A 19,913-nucleotide genomic window follows, 5' to 3' on the forward strand; every position below is an offset into this window, starting at 1 on the left:
TAAATTTTGTTTCTCCATTGGAGCATCCAGGAGTTTAGCTTTGACATGGTCTGGCAAAGATTGCTCCTTCAGCCAGGCATGCCTCTAATAACTGCCCCAGTCATAGCTGATCTAAATGAAGCCTCCAGTGCATCATAGCCACATTTTAAGAAATGATTACTAACCTGTTGTGAGTTGTGTACCAAATCCTGAAGGGATTTACGGTCTAGGGGTTCAGGAGAAGAAAGTTTCTTATTCAGTTCATCTAACAAATATTCCTGGTACTGTATCATATGAAATTGACAGTTTAATGCCCTGACAGAAAGAGTTGCTGAAGTATACACCTTCTTTCCCCATCTCTCTAAAGCTCTAGACTCTCCGTCAGAGGGTAGAGGATTTTTGGCAGTAGCGGCCGCAACCCCTTTAGGGCCCTGAGAAATAGTTTCTGGGTCTGCAGAATGGGCTTTATACAGATTGAAATGAGAATCCGGAACCCTGTAGTATCTGTCAGGTTTGGCAGGGGCCGGAGGGAGAGTATCAGGGGCCGTACTGACGTCATTGTACACATCATCAATTACATTCAGAACAAGAGGTATAGCTAAGGGCCTATGCTGAGGCAAATGCAAACAGGTCCTTAATCTTTTTCTAGAATCAGAGAAATCCTGGCCTTGCCATTGAAAATGCTCTCTCATGGAGTGTAGAGTCTCACCAAAGGAAAACTCCTCAGGAGGGGAGGCCGAAGGGATAGATTCCTCTGCATCTGAATCCTCATAAGGCGAGTAAGCCCCTTCCTGGTGGTCTGACAACTCAGATCCATCAGTGGAATCATCTGAGGAGTGTGGATCAGAGGGGTCAGTCCTGGGCCTTTTGTCTGGAGGAGGTTGAGAGGTCCTGTCTGGGTGAGGTTGTGAACCCCTAATTAAGGAAATGAGGTCCTCAGCAAGGCTGAGGATCTGTGAACTAGAGGTAGGCCTCTGGGAGTGAAAGTTTGGCAGCTTTAGCCCTTGAAAAGGCCTTAATGGACATGGAAGCAGGGGGCCTAGCTGCCCCACGTGCAGGGGTAGAAATGTCCAAAGGTATGGTGTCGGACAATTCCTGAACACTAGCTTCGGTAGGTAGTTCTGAAGCCGACTCAGCCGGGGCCTCTCGGGCCTGGGTGGTCGGAAGTATGGTTTCGGAAGAAGGAATTGCCGAGGACTCAGTTTCGGCCGAAACCAAGACACTTGCGGTAGGCCTAGCCGTGGTTACAGCCGAAACCGCGGGGTGCGAGTGTCGGTCCTTTTCCTTGCATTTTTTGACTATATGCAAAGTTGGAGTCTCAGACGGCATTTTATAAGCAAAAGCAGCTCCAAAAAATTCCTCTGCAAACTCCGACCGACGTCTAAGAGTTCGTCGGTTGAAGGAGGTTCAGGCTAAACAGGCTGATACGTTGTGGTCTGGGCCTAAGCAAGGAAGGCAGTAAGAATGGAAATCCTTATGAGGTATTTGTTTCCCACAAGTTAAACAATTATTTACTTTGTCTGACATCGGCTGAGGCAAGAAAGAGTCCCCAACGGGGTACTTAGCTTTTTTCGAAGTCTTCGGTAGCTGAAATCACTGGATCTGACCGACCGGCAATTGCGAACAGCTTCTGCTTCGGGCACCGCGCTGCAAGAAAGACTGAGGAAAATGGCGTCGGCTGATGCTTTTATACCCCAGACGCTCTGACGTCGGGGAAAGTGCGACATCAGCCGAGGCCAGACCCAGACTTTGGAATCCGGCCGACCGAAGGGCTGCCTGAGGCAGGACAACCCATATGTTATGACTGCAGATGCATCCTTGAAGGACATCCAGTAAACTAATTTTAGTAAAAATAAAAAAAAAACTCACTAATTTAATACTAAAATTAGTTAAAGCAATATCAGTACACTCAATATTACGCAATTTTATCAAAGGTCTTTTAGCCTTTACTGTAAAAGCAAAAATCAAACTGTTTATTGCAGCTTTTCTCCCCTAGCTTCAGCTGAATAAAGGACCTTGGCTCAGTCAGACGATCCCAGCAAACAAATGGACATAGGTATATATATATATATATATATATATATATATATATATATATATATATATACATACATATATATATATATATATATATATATATATATGTGCACACGCACACACACACACACACACATATATATATATATATATATAGACAGAGAGAGAGAGAGACATATGGAAACTGCATTTAGTCAACATGAAGACAGTTAAACTGGTCTAAACCGAAATGGTGGTTGACAGAAATTAAACAGATCGAAAATTAAAGTTTCTGTTGGAGGGAGCAAGCCCTCTGGATCCACTCCTACTAATTACATACACCAGCTCCAAGACTGCACTAAATATGGAAAAGAGCATACACCATTTACTTCTATAGTTACTGATTTCTCAATAATGTGTGTTTTTGTTGACTGTTGTCATGTTGGCTAAATAAAAATTATGTACTCACCATAACATTACATCCGTGCTGTCCATTTTGATTCTTCCTCAACAGATGGGTTCGGATCTGACCCTTGGATACAATTAGGCCACTTTCGTTAGATTCTATGATCCAACTCTTGAGCTCTTCCCTTACCCAAAATGCCTCTGATCACTAAATGACCTCAGATCAAGTTTGCTGCTATTATACAATATCTCAGGAAAAAAAAATTACCGAAAATATCTAACACAGAACAGTGATAGCTGAAAGATAAGAAGCTCAAACAAGAACAATGGTTCCTTACAAGAATCCTATTAGGTCACTCTCAAAGACAAGGATGGGGAAGGTGGGAAGGGAGTTGAGGAAGAATGAAAATGGACAACACAGATGGAACGTTATGGTGAGTACACAACTTTTATATTTGATGTTGTCATTTTCATTAATTCCTCAAAGAATGAGACAGAGTTCCCAGCAATAATTACCAGGGGTGGCCTTCATGGAAGGATATTCCGAAGCACAACAGAACTGAATGATGCTTTAATAGAAATGATGTCCAATTTGTAATGAGAAACAAAGGTGTGATCATTAGACCAAGTGGCAGTTGCACAAATGTCATCAATGAAGCTCTAGCCCAAAAATGCAGCTGAAGTAGCCATTGACCTAGCTGAATGTGCCTTTGGCTTTTTGGTAAGGTTAGGCCTTTCAAGGAATAAACATAAGAAATACAATCTTTTATCCATTTTGCTAAAGTAATCTTTGAAACTGGTTTTCCCAACTTGGTTTTAGAAAAGGAAACAAATAACTGGTCTGTTTTTCTAAATTCCTTAGTTCTATGTAGGTAAAAACAAAGTTGCCTATGTACATCTAGAACATGAAGGGTATATTCGCCCTCATTCTCAAATTTGGAAAGAAAACTGGAAGGTTAATGACTTGATTGATGTTTGATTCAGAGGCCACTAAGTAGAAATGAAGGATTAGAGCATAGAGTAACACTATCCTTTTGAAAAATTAAACATGGGGGTTCTGAAGAGATTGCTTGGAGTTCTGAAACTCGTCTAGCTGAAGTAATTGCCACCAAAAAGACAGTTTTCTAAGACAAATACTTAAGGTCTACTTTGGCTGAGGGCTCAAATGGAGGACGTACTAAAGATTGTAATAACAAAGTCAGATCCCAAAGTGGAGTGGGATCTTGAATTGGAGGTCTAAGCAAAAATGTACCTTTTAGCTTAGGTGAAGCTTTATTGCCAATATTGGTAATTGGAGGGGGCTGCTAACTATACTGTAAAGGTAGAGAGACATGCCCTGATATGAAAAATAAAAAGCAAGGAAATCTGAAATAGTTCGCATTGGAGCAGTAAAAGGAATTAAGTCTCTTTGATCCACCCATAAAGAAAATCTTTTCCATTTACTCTTATAAATCTTTTTGATTGAAGGTTTATGGGATGAAGAAAGGATTTGATGAACTGGAGAAGAAAACCTGGAATGTCTAGCCATCACTGGAATTGGAGAAGCCATGTGGTCAAGCTGAGGCCTGGTATGTCTGGATGAATTCTTGATTAAGTCCCTCTGTAACCTCATGAAATGTGCCAAATAATTCAGCAACCATAAAGCTAAGGTCCCTGATGCATACACTCACTTCCTGAACCTGTCCAATGTCCTAGACTCTCTGTTAGGGGCATACACAGAGGAGCTCTGCTCAGCCAACTCCTTCTTAGTAGCTGCCGCAATGACCGTGGCATCTACCAGAACACCCTTCATCCAGTGTAACCTACCTAATGGGGCATTAAGAATATTGTCTGAGTGTTTAGGGATCAGTTCTACAGAGTCTGGTTCTTTCTATGCCCTGCAGGAGACCAGGTCTATCAACTCATCCGCAGGTGGGGTAACCCAAGATGTAGCTGGTCTAGTCCAGAAGGCTTCCAAGAACCTCCTGAGAAGGGGGTTGGGCAGACCAACCACATTTTTGGCGAAGGATCTCTAAGATGTCTCCGAATGAGACATCATCAAGCGGAGATCTAGGGACCCTTCCCCTTCATCAAAATCAGTGCCTTCTATGAGGGATTCCTGTGGTGAATCAAGGTACCTCCTGTTGCATGATCTGTTCCATGGGGCCTCTTCATGGGGTGCTCTGGGGAAGTGTTGGAAGAGACTAGAAGTCCCCTGGTGGAAACTGCCTGGAAGCTCATCTGGGTTGGCTGTCTTTGAGGCGTAGGATGAGAGAACTCAGACACAGGATCCAAAGAAGGTTGGGAGCACAGATCCGAAGAAGGAAGAGTCGAAGTCCATTTAGATAAAGACAGTACCCTCTCAACCACCTGAAAATCTGAGGGCTCAGAAAATGCCGAGGGCAATCCTACCAGAGCCAAGACTCTTGGATCAGACAGCCCCCATGGTCACCCACCCCTTGAATCCAAAGCGGGAGGCAGAGCTGAGCTATCTAGTACCAAAGCTCCGAGAGGAAGGGAATGCTCCGAAAACTACAGAATCAAGGTCAACCCTTCAGATCCGGTGCCGACATTTTGGCACTGAGAGACATTATTCTCCAAAAGGGTCAGAGGTGATCAGGTCAGGGAAGTCGTCAGAGTCAAAGATGCTAGGAAAGTCGGATCCAACAGTTCAACTCTCAGGGCCTTCAGATTCGAGGACTCCAAAACTGTGGGTCGCATCGGAGAAGGAGCATGTACAGGCTGGAAGGTAGATTTATGGCTCATGGATCTGGTGGGAGAAGGAGCCATCAGAAACCCCCATCTGGATCTGTGTTCTGATGAACTTCCTCATCATCCTATCCACCTCTGACTCAGAAAGACTCTGGGAGGACCTAATAAAAGAGGAAGCGGATAGTGGCCTTGAAGACGTTTTTGGGCCTCTTGGAGGAATGGAGACCTCAAAGTAGGAGATACCCGCTCCAGGGAAAATCTCAGAGAATGGAGCAGAAGAGACTTACTGTCTATGGGTATCAGATCCGAAAACTTTCAGATCCAAGATCTTGTGTACATTTGCAGGAGACTGTGAGGAAGGTAATGACTGAAGTGACTTGGATGAAGAGCACTTCCTATGCTCTTTAGCCCCTTTAGATTTTTGAGAGGGGGGTGGAGCCCCTGATAAAGATGTACCAGTTAGAAGGAGCCAAAGCTGGTAGAAGTCCCTTGAGGATTAATTTATTCCTGCAATCACTTAACACTCTAACATTAAAGGCCGCATAAATACAGAAAGGGGGGGCAGATGTGCTGGCCTGAAACAGTACATGCACTCCCTGTGGGCATCGGAGCTTGGGTCATATGACCAGAGGAATTGCACTTTTTAAATCAAGTAGGCTTATCAGCCATACTGGAGAAACAAAAGGTTGGAAAAATGAGCAATTACAAAAAAATAATTAGGAGAATCCAAAGTTTTTTTTTTTTTTCCAAAAAGGGCGGCTAACTATGGTAGTTAAAGCATACCTCAAAAGAGGTAGAAAAAAAGTCTAAAGTCTACCAACTATGGTATTTGGAGAATACCTCAAAAGAGGTAGAAACGGAAAAGTTAAAAGTTTACCTTACAATAGAAAAGGAATCAAAAAGGAAGGTAAGGAAGATAGTACACCATATAACTAACAAAGATAATACAGAATTCAAAGTTTTAAAGCTAAGCTCACAAAACAATACTTTCCCAAGCTCGAGAAGTCACAATTCTGTCTGATCTTGATGAGTAGCAAATGAGATCTAAGCTAATTCAGATACCAGGGGCATTATGGGTAAGGGACGAGCTTGAAAGTTGGATCCTAGAATCTGAAGAAAGTGGCACAGTCAGATCTGAGGGGCAGATACGTACCCATCCGTTGGGGAAAGAATGAAAATGACAACATCGCATATACAGTTTAGACTAATGCTACCAGAGCTATATATACCTATCTATCTATGGGTGTTTTACATTTTTTTAATTTTATCTAATGTAAAACACATTCTACTTGAATCATATAACATATTTCAGCAAAAATTTTATATACAGTAAATACTGCTCCAAAAGTTTTTTTTTTTGTAGAGAACAAGTCACTCTGCGCCCCCCCCCCCTCAATATGGAGGGCTTCACCACCACACCCCTTTATTTAAATATACTTACCCCACAAAGAAAAGAGAAAACACCACACACAGTTTATTACTGCTGATGCAAAAAGACAAACTTGCAGATATGAGGGGTGGGCATTAGCAAAGGACAAATGGTGCAGTAGTCAAATCTGCCTTGTAATTCTTAACATTCTAACACCCTAAACCAAACCAGCATTAATCATCTACAGCCTACTGCACATTTCTATCAAATATTATTAGTTTAAATGCATTTTTGAGTTTCAGATTAAATGTTAAGATATTTTGTGTTTAATCAAAATGAGTCTTAGAGCAAACATTCTATGCTCACACACAATAACAAGGTCAGAAAAAGACCAAAACATGGCATGTGTACAGCTAGTAGGGTTTGGCTTTACCGGCTGAACTATAGCCATAAAAACTTAAAAAATAAATGTTGTGGCCATTCAGTAGCCATGTAGCTGAAACACTGGTATGTCCTTAAGAGGTAATTTGCATACATCCCATGGATCTCCACTACAGCAGATGTAAACTATAACAAGTAAAGACTCTAGATTGACTGGGTCTTTCTTGCAGTTTGTCTGTGTAACCTCTGATTTGGATGTTATACCTCCACTATCCTCACTCCTAGATCAATTAAGCCCAGTTCCCAAGTAAAGAAGTAGAACACAGCGCAACCCTGTGTGAGGATTCTTGCTAAATGTAGTGCATTACAAAATCAAGGATGTCTCCACCTTTGGTAATGACTACCAGCATTAAAGATGTCTGACAAAACAAGTTTGTGCAAAACGACTTGTGCAAATGCATTTTACTATTTTTTTTTATTTGTTTACCGGGGAGGTCCGACTGGACAAGTTGTCCGTTTTCAGCAGAGGCCCGGGAGAAAAGCTCCAGAAACAACTGCTAACATAATATACATGAGATATTTACATGAGTATCGTGGTTTACACATACAGTTATAAAATATAGCAGATAATAACATATGATTGCATAAGATATTTACATAAGCATAGTGGTTTAGACATACAATTAAAAGTATAGCAGATAGTAACATATGATTGCTGTTCATACAGTATGTTTAGTGGCGATAATCATGAAAATGTAATGAAGATAAGAGAAGAAAGGAAAAACTAAAAATACTAGCCAGTTTGTCAAAGGAGGAGAATACAAACAAGTGCATATAAGGTTCATTGAAATTTTAAGGGAAAGCATTTCAACTTAGTCTAGGAGAGAGTTAGTAGGTATAGATGGGACAGTGAGTTGTAGGCGGCAGTGAGTTGGTAAGTAACGTGTGATAATAAATATAGTGCAACTGTGGGAGTTTAAAGAAGAGGTTGGATAGTGGGTAGGGGAAAGGTGTTAGAATATATTAGCCAGGTGCTAGGCAGATGCATATCCAGGAATTGTTTAAGTGGGAAATAAGCTGTTTTTTGAAGATGGTTTTGTTAGATTGTACCCTGATTTGTAGTGATAGGGAAAAATACATTATCTGACAGACTTACTTTTGCTTAGTGTAATTTACTCTATTCCACCCAAAGCAGATGTGGATATTACTACACACCACTTGTGGAACACACACATGTTGTCCGAGTCCTCTACTACTGACACAAATTAAGTATTCTGGCTTATGTTTTACTTTCAGCTTCTCTCAGAAGACTTTACTGCCTCAGACCCAAGTTTTGCAATACAACTTGGATGACTTGAATAACCCTCTTTTTCACATACCTGTTCTTTTCTCACCGAGGTGCTGTCAGTGAAATAGGCATGGACCCTTAAACCTGACAAAGCTACTACAGAAAATCAGATGGGCATTATTAGCAAAGCAAATGAGGACTGGTTAAGTCATTTTCAGCATATAACTGAGGGGTAGTTTAAACTTATGACAGTTAGGCCTAGTATGCACATTTCAAGTTTTATACCATATCCATATGTTTATAGCAGCACCTCACACCATATCCCTACATTTACAGCAGCACCTCACACCAAATCCATACGTTTACAGCAGCACCTCACACCAAATCCATACGTTTACAGCAGCACCTCACACCAAATCCATACATTTACAATAGCACCTCACATCATATCCATACATTTACAACAGCACCTCACACCATATCCATATGTTTACAGCAGCACCTCACACCATATCCATAAGATTACAGCAGCACCTCACACCATATCCATATGTTTACAGCAGCACCTCACACCATAATCATATGTTTACAGCAGCACCTCACACCATATCCATATGTTTACAGCAGCACCTCACACCATAATCATATGCTTACAGCAGTACCTCACACCATAATCATATGTTTACAGCAGCACCTCACACCATATCCATAAGTTTACAGCAGCACCTCACACCATATCCATACATTTCCAGCAGCACTTCACACCATATCTATACATTTCCAGCAGCACCTCACACCATATCCACATGTTTCCAGCAGCACCTCACACAATATCCATACATTTCCAGCAGCACCTCACACCATATCCATACATTTCCAGCAGCACCTCACACCATACCCATATGTTTCCAGCAGCACCTCACACCATATCCATACATTTCCAGCAGCACTTCACACCATATCTATACATTTCCAGCAGCACCTCACACCATATCCACACGTTTCCAGCAGCACCTCACACCATATCCATACATTTCCAGCAGCACCTCACACCATATCCATACATTTCCAGCAGCACCTCACACCATACCCATACGTTTCCAGCAGCACCTCACACCATATCCATACATTTCCAGCAGTACCTCACACCATATCCATATGTTTACAGCAACACCTCACACCATATTCATACGTTTTCAGCAGCACCTCACACCATATCTATACATTTACAACAGCACCTCACACCATATCCATACGTTTCCAGCAGCACCTCATACCATATCCATACATTTCCAGCAGCACCTCACACCATATCCATACATTTCCAGCAGCACCTCACACCATATCCATATGTTTACAGCAACACCTCACACCATATTCATACGTTTTCAGCAGCACCTCACACCATATCTATACATTTAGAGCAGCACCTCACACCATATCTGTATGTTTACAACAGCACCTCACACCATATCTGTATGTTTACAGCAGCACCTCACTGGGGATTTACTAAGTGGCCAGCTACATCTAGGTACCTCACTTTAAAATAATTGGCCTTACAAAGTCACACCACCTCTACTTCAGAAAATGATGGGGGGATCATGTACAAATAGAAAGGAAGCAGATCCATGTCAATTTATCACACAATCTACTCCAAGGCACCAGTGGTTGACTCAGACTGAAAGGAGATAGCAAATTCATGCACATCACTGTTAGATTTTGTAACTGGGAGTCCATGCCAATATATTTCATAATAATAATAATAATAATAATAAATACCTATTTAGTGCTGGAGCGCCTTCTGTGTGGAGTCTGCATGTCCTCCCCGTGGTCGAGTGGCGTTCGAAAGACATGCGTGAATGGGCGTGCCTTCATTGAAGGTTGGACGTCGAGCTGGCACCTTGGCGCCGTAAAAATCTACTGCCAATCATTAGCGAACTGGAGTTCCACTGTGGTGACCCCTAACCGGGAAAAGACGAAAGAAGAACAACCTATTTAGTAACTAGGTAGTTCCACTAGTCACACAATTTTCAAGGATGACTTAGAAGTAATAATTCGGTGAAGTGACTTACTCAAGATCACACAGTAGGCAAATGAGGACTAAGGGACTCAAAACCTTAACCAGGATCTACTGATCACAGCATTAACCCTTTTCTCCAACTGCCAGACAGTCGACATATCAAGCGATACTGTGGAGTATGGATTTATTCCCTACAGCCACATAGTGAGGAATCCTGAAATGGCTTTTTGGAATGTGGGTGAATCCACTCTATTACAGGACACCTTATCAAGTGGAATGCCTCAGCCCAGTACAGTGCACCACTGGAGTACTGAATAAGCTGCTCTACAATGCTCATGTGATCACCTGTCTGTAAGCCTACTGACACAGGCAGCAAAGAACCATCTTAACTGAACCTAAGACAGTGGACAGCACAGTCCAGTTTACAAAAAAAAAAATATTTACTTACCCATTTTGTTAATGGTCTACAAGAGTACAGCAACATGGCAAATAAATCTAGATGCATGCTCTTGATAGGGGCTTTACTGCTCAGCTCTGTAAAACACCTCCCAAAAGGCATATTACTTATCAGTATGGAACACCAACAAGTTAAATATATTTAAAATACCTAGTTCAATGACTGACTGAAAACAAAATAAAACAAATGATAAGAATTTGCCAAGGTAAGGTAATTAACCAAGATGCACTGCAAGGTTAGAAACCTGCTATAAAATCCATGAATAAAATGCTCGAAAGTCAGCACATGGCTTATTCCTAGCCTACTTCACAACAACAACACACACACACACACACACACACACACACACACACACACACACACACACTCTTCAGATGATATATACCCAGAAACACAGAATTCTAGCTAGCTGTTTAATAATACATATATGCAATGGCATTACCTATGTATAACATATTATACAATTAATTTAGTAAACTAATTATACTTCCGTATTGATTATATACTGCAAACAAAACAAAAAAATACAGACAAAAGTTCCACTTCTACACTTTGATTTGACCAATATACCAAAATCACATGAGTAGCTCAGAACCACAAAGTATCCCGCAGTGATTCTGGTGTGCGAGATCCTATGGACTGTAACCATAAAGGAGCAATATATTTTCCTGTGTGCAATTCTGCCACACAAGTCATCTACACATGTTGGAAGAATACCATAGACCACCTTACCTTGAGAGTTCCAAACATTTCATCCTTAATGTGACCACCACCAAACTCCTTCTTTACTGTAGCTCTGGTAGCTGCATACAACATCTTCAGTCGGACCTAAGCAAAAATATCCAGATTGAAAGGACTCAGTCAACCAGATACTGTTCAGTGTTTTTTTCTTCTTCTCACGTGTATACAGGTAATGATTGCCTAATTTAATTCTAGATGCATAAGGAAATCATTTATTACAAGGTGCAATTCTTTCTATTTAACTCATTTTATCAGCAATGTTATTATTTACCTATCAGCAAGGGAAGTGAAATAAGCCATAGCACCATTTTCAACTATAACCCAGATCAAAACATGATAAAAGTACAACAGGCAATACACTACAGTAACAGTACATTTAAATGGACATGGTCTTAATACATTAAAATCAAAACATCCAACAATGCACTGTTAAAAAAATGACTACTATGCATATCTATTACAAGTACAGTCAGACATGTTTTTCTTTTTTGTATGCAGAATTATAATGTATCTGTGTTTACAAATGGTGATACCTGCCTCCTTATGGATGCCTGTGGCAACACTGCAAGCTTCAAACTATTAAACAAACGTTCTGTTTTTTTTTCCATGCAAGATTAGCCAAAACGCAGAAGGCTAACAGTCAGTGAATAAGTGCATCCGCTAACAAGTCAAGACAATAAGAGAGTACGGAGACAAATCTTACCTTTTAGTCAGTTAAGTGCAGAACCACATTTAAAAATGTGTGTGTGTGTGTGTGTGTGTGTGTGTGTGTGTGTGTGTGTGTGTGTGTGTGTGTGTTTTGTGGGAGTAGCCTGATTCTTCATAGTACAACATATGCTGTTTTGGTATGAGAATGCCTAATGCTCTATTCTGGTATTTATAAGAGGGCTCAAGTACTTATTTATTTTACATTTGTTAACTGGGAAAGTCCGACTGGATACATGTCCATTTTCAGAGGAGGCCCGGGGAGAAAAGCTCCATATATACATAAAGTAGTGTAATTACAGTGAAGTTCTTATTTTGTATTAGAACAACATAGATATATGTTTAATGCTAGATACACACGATTACATGCTTTTCTAAAGTACAGATAGGGAATAGAAGAAGTAAATAGTTAAGGAGGAAAGTACTTGTCTGTGATTTATGAGAAGCTTACTGTTGCAAAGTTTTGAGAACCTAATGAATGAAGCAGTGTGTCACTGAAATCTATTACCAGAAATATGTATTTCATTTAGCATTGCACTTTGCAGCACTGACAGTTCCACCTCTCAGTAAAGTAAAGACGTGACCTGGCACTGAAAGGCTAGACACCCACAACCTCTGTGACAATAATAAGGTGGGCAATGTAGTACACAAAGAAAGCACGAGTAGGGAAGAAACTGTTTCTGGTCTGAGGGACCATCAAGAATACTGAAGGTCAGGCTCTGTGGTGTAAAGGGATAGCCCACACAACCCAAGTTTGGTTAGCCGCACAGATGTTAATGAGCAGGCTGTCAGTGAGTGGGAGTGAGTCACACATCCTGGTGAGAGGAAGTGATGGCGATTCTGGTTGGCAGATCACCACCATCTAGGCAAACATGAAAAGGGCCAAAGACTGGAGATGTGAGCTTGATCCAAACAAGCTGGTGATGGTAGTCCAATGCAATGGGAATGTGGAGGCACACACATATACTGGGGAGGGACAGGCCTTCCATTTTCATGTGGGTGCTGATGTCAGCACCACAGGGCAGGGATGCAACAATAAGGAAGAAAAAGCCCTGATGGCTGCCAGAATGATTGCTCTGTGATTTGCTCTCACCTCATAAGCCATGAATGGGTCTCACCCTGAGAGGAACAAACAGGCCAACAGACTGCAAGAAGCTGATAGCTGGCAAACAGTGGATAATAAAGAGTAAAGAAGGTGACAAAGAAGTAACACTAAATTAAGTAATCTGGCACCTCCACCATGCAAATTCAATGCCCACGTGTGTCAGAGTGTTGGGGTGGGTAGTTGACAGAAGTAATCAAGCTTTTAAAGTAATGATCATGTGACACAGTCACCACATTCCTTAACAGGGAGCAGCAAACCTTTTTGGCTCCCATGAACTAAGAATAAATGTCATTGTTCCTGTGCAGAACGACCTGAAGCAAACACAGGCACTAACAGTAAGATGAAGCCACTATTCCCCCTCTCTGCAAGAAGATTCAATGTCCAATGGCCCTTCTAGCTTCATGGCCCAAGATCATATTTTTGATCTGACATGCAGGAAGCTGTTGCTGAGATCTTGCTGAGCACCGGTCCAACTTACATCCAGGACAAAGACAGGTGCAGCTTACAATACCAGGTACACAAGGTTCAAACAAGCTCATATTCTACTGTCTTTCTGCTTCTTAGTGCAACTGATAACTGGAAGTGAAAGCAGCCCAAAATGACATGTTCATATGTAAATGTGCACATGTAAACTGATACAATGATAAGTTACTTTCTCTGTCATTTATCTTTGTACTGACTGAATATTAGAACTGTAATAGATTGTGTTTGAAAAGGAGCATCCCCTGTGGTTAAGTCCACTCACCTCAAACTAAAACACAACAAATAAAATTATCACACCTGATGAAGCCAAATGGTGACATATTTTACAAAATGCCAAAAATATGATTTTTACATTAAATCATTCAGGGCCACCATCAAAGCCATAGTAAGAACGCACTCAGAGGAAGTGGAACGAAGAATGACAAGGTCATTAATATAAGTAAGAGTAGTCAGACAACGACCACTAACATCTCGCATCAATGTGAGAAGTCACATTAAGAACGAAAGGATCTAATGCCCACATAGTATAACAGTGGACTGCATTGTAACAGGGAAGGGAGTTTTTATTTTACCTCAAAAGAATCATCCAGTCAGTTAGGTGCAGAACCATGTTATAGGATAACGTCTAAAACTGAGATCCCTGACCTTCATCCAGGAACATTGTATGACCAGTGGATTTAACTTGGCTAGATCCACAGATGTGGCACCACTAACTAACCAATCCTCTGTACTTCTGAATATTGTATCAGCGAGGTACCAAAAGCATTTGGACTTCCTCAGCCAAGTAAGAAGGCCATGGTTGGTCCAAGTGACAAGGACATTATAAATTATTTGCTTTGACATCTGCCCCAGAGCTACCTTTTGAAATACTTTGGAAACCGTGGGTACAGATCTGTGATTACCACTAGTTAGCCTCCAAATTTGATGACATGTACTACTAAATCATACTTTCTGATCAAAAGGAAGGTATTGGTAGAAAGGAAGTGGGGAAAAAACATTTTGAGACTTAAAACACTAAATTTTGCACCCAGTTATAGATATATCTTTATTAACCCTGGTCCTGAGTAGCATTATGATGTTTGCAGTCAAAGACTTTCTTGACAAATAAGACTGAAGCCCTTGTGAAATGGAAATGAAAACCATCAAGGTCACCAAAGTGCAATAAAAGTGCAGGGTTTAGATGATCAGTTTATATATACATCTCTAGTGCAGAAGGTCAATTTGGCATTAATTTAGTATGCTTAATATTAACATAGACCATAGACTCTATCTGTGAAAGTCACCCATCTAACATAAGACAACTGGAGCAACTCGGGATTAAAGTGGCTAGGCTTGTAAGGGCTCTAGGGCCGTTAGCCTAATAACCTACTATGAATCAAGGAACGTCAAATCGCACAAAGCCGACATACTTTTGGACACACTCCATGGTTACTTCTCAGAACATGCAAGACATCAAACAGTGTTTTTGCAAAACAGAATCCCTGCTGCACTCTTAATGCCCCCTGCTAATTATATATACTAACTCAGAGATAGCACAAACCCCATGGAAGGGACATATTCCCCTTCCCAGAGGATTATTCGTTCTCACACGACTGCTGACCTTTTGCAGTGTCAACTAATATGAGTTGAACATACACGGGTCAATCTTACACACACACATATTTATACATATATATATATATATATATATATATATATATATATAGCTACAGATACACACACGTGTGTGTGTGTGCGTATACACTAAAGATAAAACAAAATTAACAGCTTAACAGATAAGCCCATTTCTGAAATCCAATATTGCCTCACAATACCTTTGTGCAGTTGCTTATTTCCCTATAATAACATTACTGCTTGTTTATGTACCCATTCAGAGAAGGATCTGCTAATCCCAGATGAAAATGACTGCCTAGTTTCTCACTTAACTCAGATGCAACCTTTGTATTTATGTATATTTATTTTACTTTGTTAAGCAGGAAAATAACAATTTTCAACCATGAACCAGGCCAAACTGGCAGTTACAACTTTTCTAACAGTGAATTACTTTTAACAGATACTATACAATACAATGACAGAAAATGGTTTTAATATGTACAAAGGAATATAATGAAGACAAGAACAGAATAAATTTGACAATAGTGAAAGTGAAAGTGTTAAACTGATTAAATCATTAACTCCCCACTTGCAGTTATTATCCATTACTCTGAGTGTTACTTCAAGGTCAGCTAAAAGAAAATATTCAGAGTCCAGAGAAGTCTTAAAAGCTGACAGCTTTAGCAAGGAGTTTGCACATTTTGGTTTTTCAGATGAAAGCAGGTAACAAAATCAATCTAAGCTGAGAAACACCTCCAGGTGTAAGATGGAATGGGAAAATGGAGTCACAGAAACTGGTTCTATGGCACAAAGGAATAAAGAGCAACTTCAGCAAACAAGACCTGGGTTTGAGTAATGACTTAAGCAATGAAAGAGCCCTCCAGGAAAGGAGGAGAGCTAAGTGGCCAATGACAGTACCTCATTCCAGGGAAGGAAGTTGGCCAAGTCCTATCACCCTCTACAGGAAAGCTCTGGAAAGGTGCTCTATCCTCACAGGTAAACAGGTAATCAGGCGAAGGCTCATCTGCTTTCCAGCCATGCATTATGGATATGTGGAAGTACACATCAGGCCTTGCAACCTGGTGGCTAACAAGAAGGGCAGCATGGCTAGCATATTACAAAAAAATACTAGATGTTGCAAATGTTGATACTGCACCAAAAATATCCTATCACCCCCATCTGGCATAAAGACTTTGTGGTCTCTACACTGAGGTTTTATTCTTTTCCAGGGTGTTCCCATGAGAATAGAAAGATGATATTGAAGGACAGGGTAATGGGGCCATAAACAGGCTAGGCTGAAATTTAGCTGAAAATGAGGCCTCAAAACAAGGCAAACATATTATGTAAATTTATAAGTATGCCATTTGACAGGTGTTGGTTAGGAAAATAATACAATAGAGATGTATAATGCTTGGGAACCAGATGTAATCAGCTTACCAGTCCCTCCTTCCCAACCCCAGTGCAATCAAATATGCAATTCAAGCTAAAACATTTCTGAGTCTCCATAAACAACAGGGCTGAGTGACTGTAACATTTATCTGCTACATACTCACTCACTTTCAATTACTGTCACTCCTGAACCCAGGAGTACAACCAGATTCCACTGGAATAGTCAAAACAGACCTCGGGAGGCATCAGTTTATCCTGTTATGGTTTTCAAAATGACTACATTAGAATTTCTTGGTTTTATGTTTTTTTCTGCTAACCTCTAGCCTTCTGTAATTAAATGCTACCTGCACCCAGTCTTGCCTGGACAACTTTGTACTAGTTACCTACTGTCTGCTATAAGCCGCCAAAGATTTACTGATTCAGCCCAGCATGAATGCTACACACATCATCTTCAGAAGCAAAGACATTTTGCATTCTGTTTCAGTCTTTCATTATAATGGTTAGTAAATTTAAAATCTGTACTAAAATATTAAGGTCATACTTGATGGGAGGAAGTAATAGCAGATTTTCCCAGTTAAGTAACCTACTTCCCTTTCAAAGTATGTTGAATTAAAATTTCCCCTAGCCAAATTTGGTACAGCACAAATGTAACAGTGGCAATAATTTTGGCAGTGTCACTAACTCTGCAGTTTGTACACTCTCTTTTCATGTTACAAATTAGAAATAAGGATGTGAGTTCTATTCATATATAAGGCACTTGGATATATAAGCAGTGCAATGCAGTGTTACAAGATATTGTTCTCCTGAGTAATCAGTGACCCCCACCTCAGAAAAATATGATGGTGACTGTTCAGAAAGATGCTAAAGATCCCATGGCTCTTGAAAAATGAAGGGCTTCCAAAAGTTTTCATCATTTATCTCAGTACTTCTAGACCTGAAGCACTGGGTTCCAATACCATCAACTCAACACTAACAAAATCTCACTGTACTACAAACCACACAAAACTAGCTAGCACAGGATCATAGATAATTATTAACCATGCAGTCCATGAGACCACTGAGGAGCCTAGCCCAATTTCCCAGTTGCCCCATAGCACTTTCTACTCAATTGACTTGGTTAGGATCACCCATTAGGCAGATGGTGGCTGAGGGACTCAAATCCAGGACAACAGGAAGCAGCTGTTTGACAGCTCACAACTTTAATGCTTTGCCCTAACTGCCCGATATACTGAATACCAGAAGCATCTCATTAAAATCTCATAACCTTGAAGCTCTGCACTGTCAGACACTCTGAAAAAAAATATTTTTGTAGTAGGCAAACCCCCTGCACAACCACCGATAAAGAGGAAAGTACAGTTTTGTACCTACCATAAATGTAGATGTTCGAGTGTTCACCCTGCTGCAGTCATCACACTTGGGTTATCCTGCCGTCAGGCAGTCCCGCAGTCGGCCCGAATTCCAAAGTCTTGGTCCGGCGTCGGTTGCTGTCGCTTCTTCCCTGACGTCAGTGCATCAGGGGTATATAAGAGGCATCCAATGCCATTTTCTTCAGTTTTTCGTACCCCCAAAAGGTAGGCAATATATATATATATATACATATATATATATATATATATATATATATATATATATATATATATATATATATATATATGGCTATATAAAAATAAAACAAAACCCTTAGGTACAAGCAAATACACCACAGAGGTAGTATAGGATAAAGTGGTAGAGATAAGTTCAGCTAGTTCAGAGGGGATGGAGGGAGGGTAACATGGACTGTAGCAGGGTGAACACTCGAACATCTACATTTATGGTAGGTACAAAACTGTACTATGTTCATCGTGTTACCCTGCTGCAGTCATCACACTTGGGTTGAATCCCAAAGCTAAGTAGGGGAGGTGGAGTCAAACAGGGTTAGAAGAGGCTAGTAGGCCCTGCAAAACTGCAGTGGCAAAGCCAGCTCTAGTGTTAAGAGTAAAGAGGTAAGTGATACTGTTTGGTGAAGGTGTGCACTGAACTCCAAGTAGCAGCTTCCAGAATATCCTTGGTTGGCACTCCCCTGAAAAAGGCTGCTGATGTAGCTGTAGCCCTGGTGGAGTGGGACCTAATGTTAGCAGGTACTGGTTTCCCATGATGTGCGTAGCAGAAACGTATGCAATGTCCTATCCATTTAGAAATGGTCTGTTTTGAGATAGCTTTTCCTTGTGATCCTGTAGCACAGGCTACAAAGAGCTGGTCAGTTTTTCTGAAAGATTTAGTTTTATTCAAGTAGTAACTTAATTGCCTGTGAATGTCCAAAGAGTGCAGGAGTCTTTCTCCTTTGTTCTGGGGATTTGGGAAGAAGGTGGGCAAGTGAATGGTTTGGTTTAGGGTCACACTGGATACCACCTTTGGCATAAAGGAAGGATTAGTTCGTAGAGAAACTCTGTCTTGATGAAAAATGAGGAAAGGTTCCACTGCCATTAGTGCCTGTAGCTCTGAGGAGTTTTAAGCTTAGCATAAGATTTAATGGTGAGTGTAGTCGGTCTGAAGACACCTTCTGCAACCAAAGGTGTTTCCTCTGCACTGGTGTCTAAATCTGCTCCGGTGTCGGTAGATGGCTGCGTCGGCCTAGTAGACTCCGCTTGGGAGTCGGCAGCTGTCTGGGGTTCCAGCTCTGCGGTTGTCAGGGGCTGCGTAGGCGCCTCACTGAAAACCAGAGAACTGGCGACAGGCCCAGCTGAGGCCTCAGGGTCTGGCTTATTCCTAGGCTGCCTGTCCTTATCCTTGCGTTTTTTATGAATTGTGGTCGTCGGCTGCTCCGACGGCATGATATAATTGAATTTCCTACCAAAGTAATGCCGTGCGAAGTCAAAACGGCGTTTGATAGTGCGTTTATTAAACCTAGTGCAAAACCGACAACCTGTGACATCGTGGTCTGGGCCTAGGCAAGGAATACAATAGGAATGGAAGTCCTTATGAGGTATTTGCTTCCCACAAGAAATGCAATTGTTAACTTTTTCTGACATCGGACTGAGGCAAGAAAATGTTCCCCAACGGGGTACTTAGCTTTATTGAAGACTTCGAACTGAAATTCAAATCGAAAATCTCAGGTGTCGGCCGACCGGCACTTGCGAACTGCTTCTGCTTCGGGCACCACGTGGCAAGAAAGACTGAAGAAAATGGCGTTGGATGCCTCTTATATACCCCTGACGCACTGACGTCAGGGAAGAAGCGACAGCAACCGAAGCCGGACCAAGACTTTGGAATTCGGGCCGACTGTGGGACCGCCTGATGGCAGGATAACCCAAG

General features: G+C 41.1%; 1 protein-coding gene across 3 annotated transcripts in view; it reads right to left on the reverse strand.

Annotated features, from left to right (window-relative positions):
- The window catches only part of LOC122807693 (twinfilin-2-like), an 882,928-nt gene that overhangs the window by 424,504 nt on the left and 438,511 nt on the right, over positions 1-19,913 (reverse strand). For all 3 annotated transcript variants that reach the window (XM_044078650.1, XM_044078652.1, XM_044078651.1), the window contains exon 3: positions 11,339-11,434. In XM_044078650.1, coding sequence (XP_043934585.1) covers positions 11,339-11,434 — 96 coding nt within the window. The remainder of the gene's footprint in view (positions 1-11,338; positions 11,435-19,913) is intronic.

The sequence above is a fragment of the Protopterus annectens genome, chromosome 7.part1, assembly GCF_019279795.1.
Source record: "Protopterus annectens isolate FY-2018-M chromosome 7.part1, PAN1.0, whole genome shotgun sequence".
Lineage (NCBI taxonomy): Eukaryota > Metazoa > Chordata > Ceratodontiformes > Protopteridae > Protopterus > Protopterus annectens.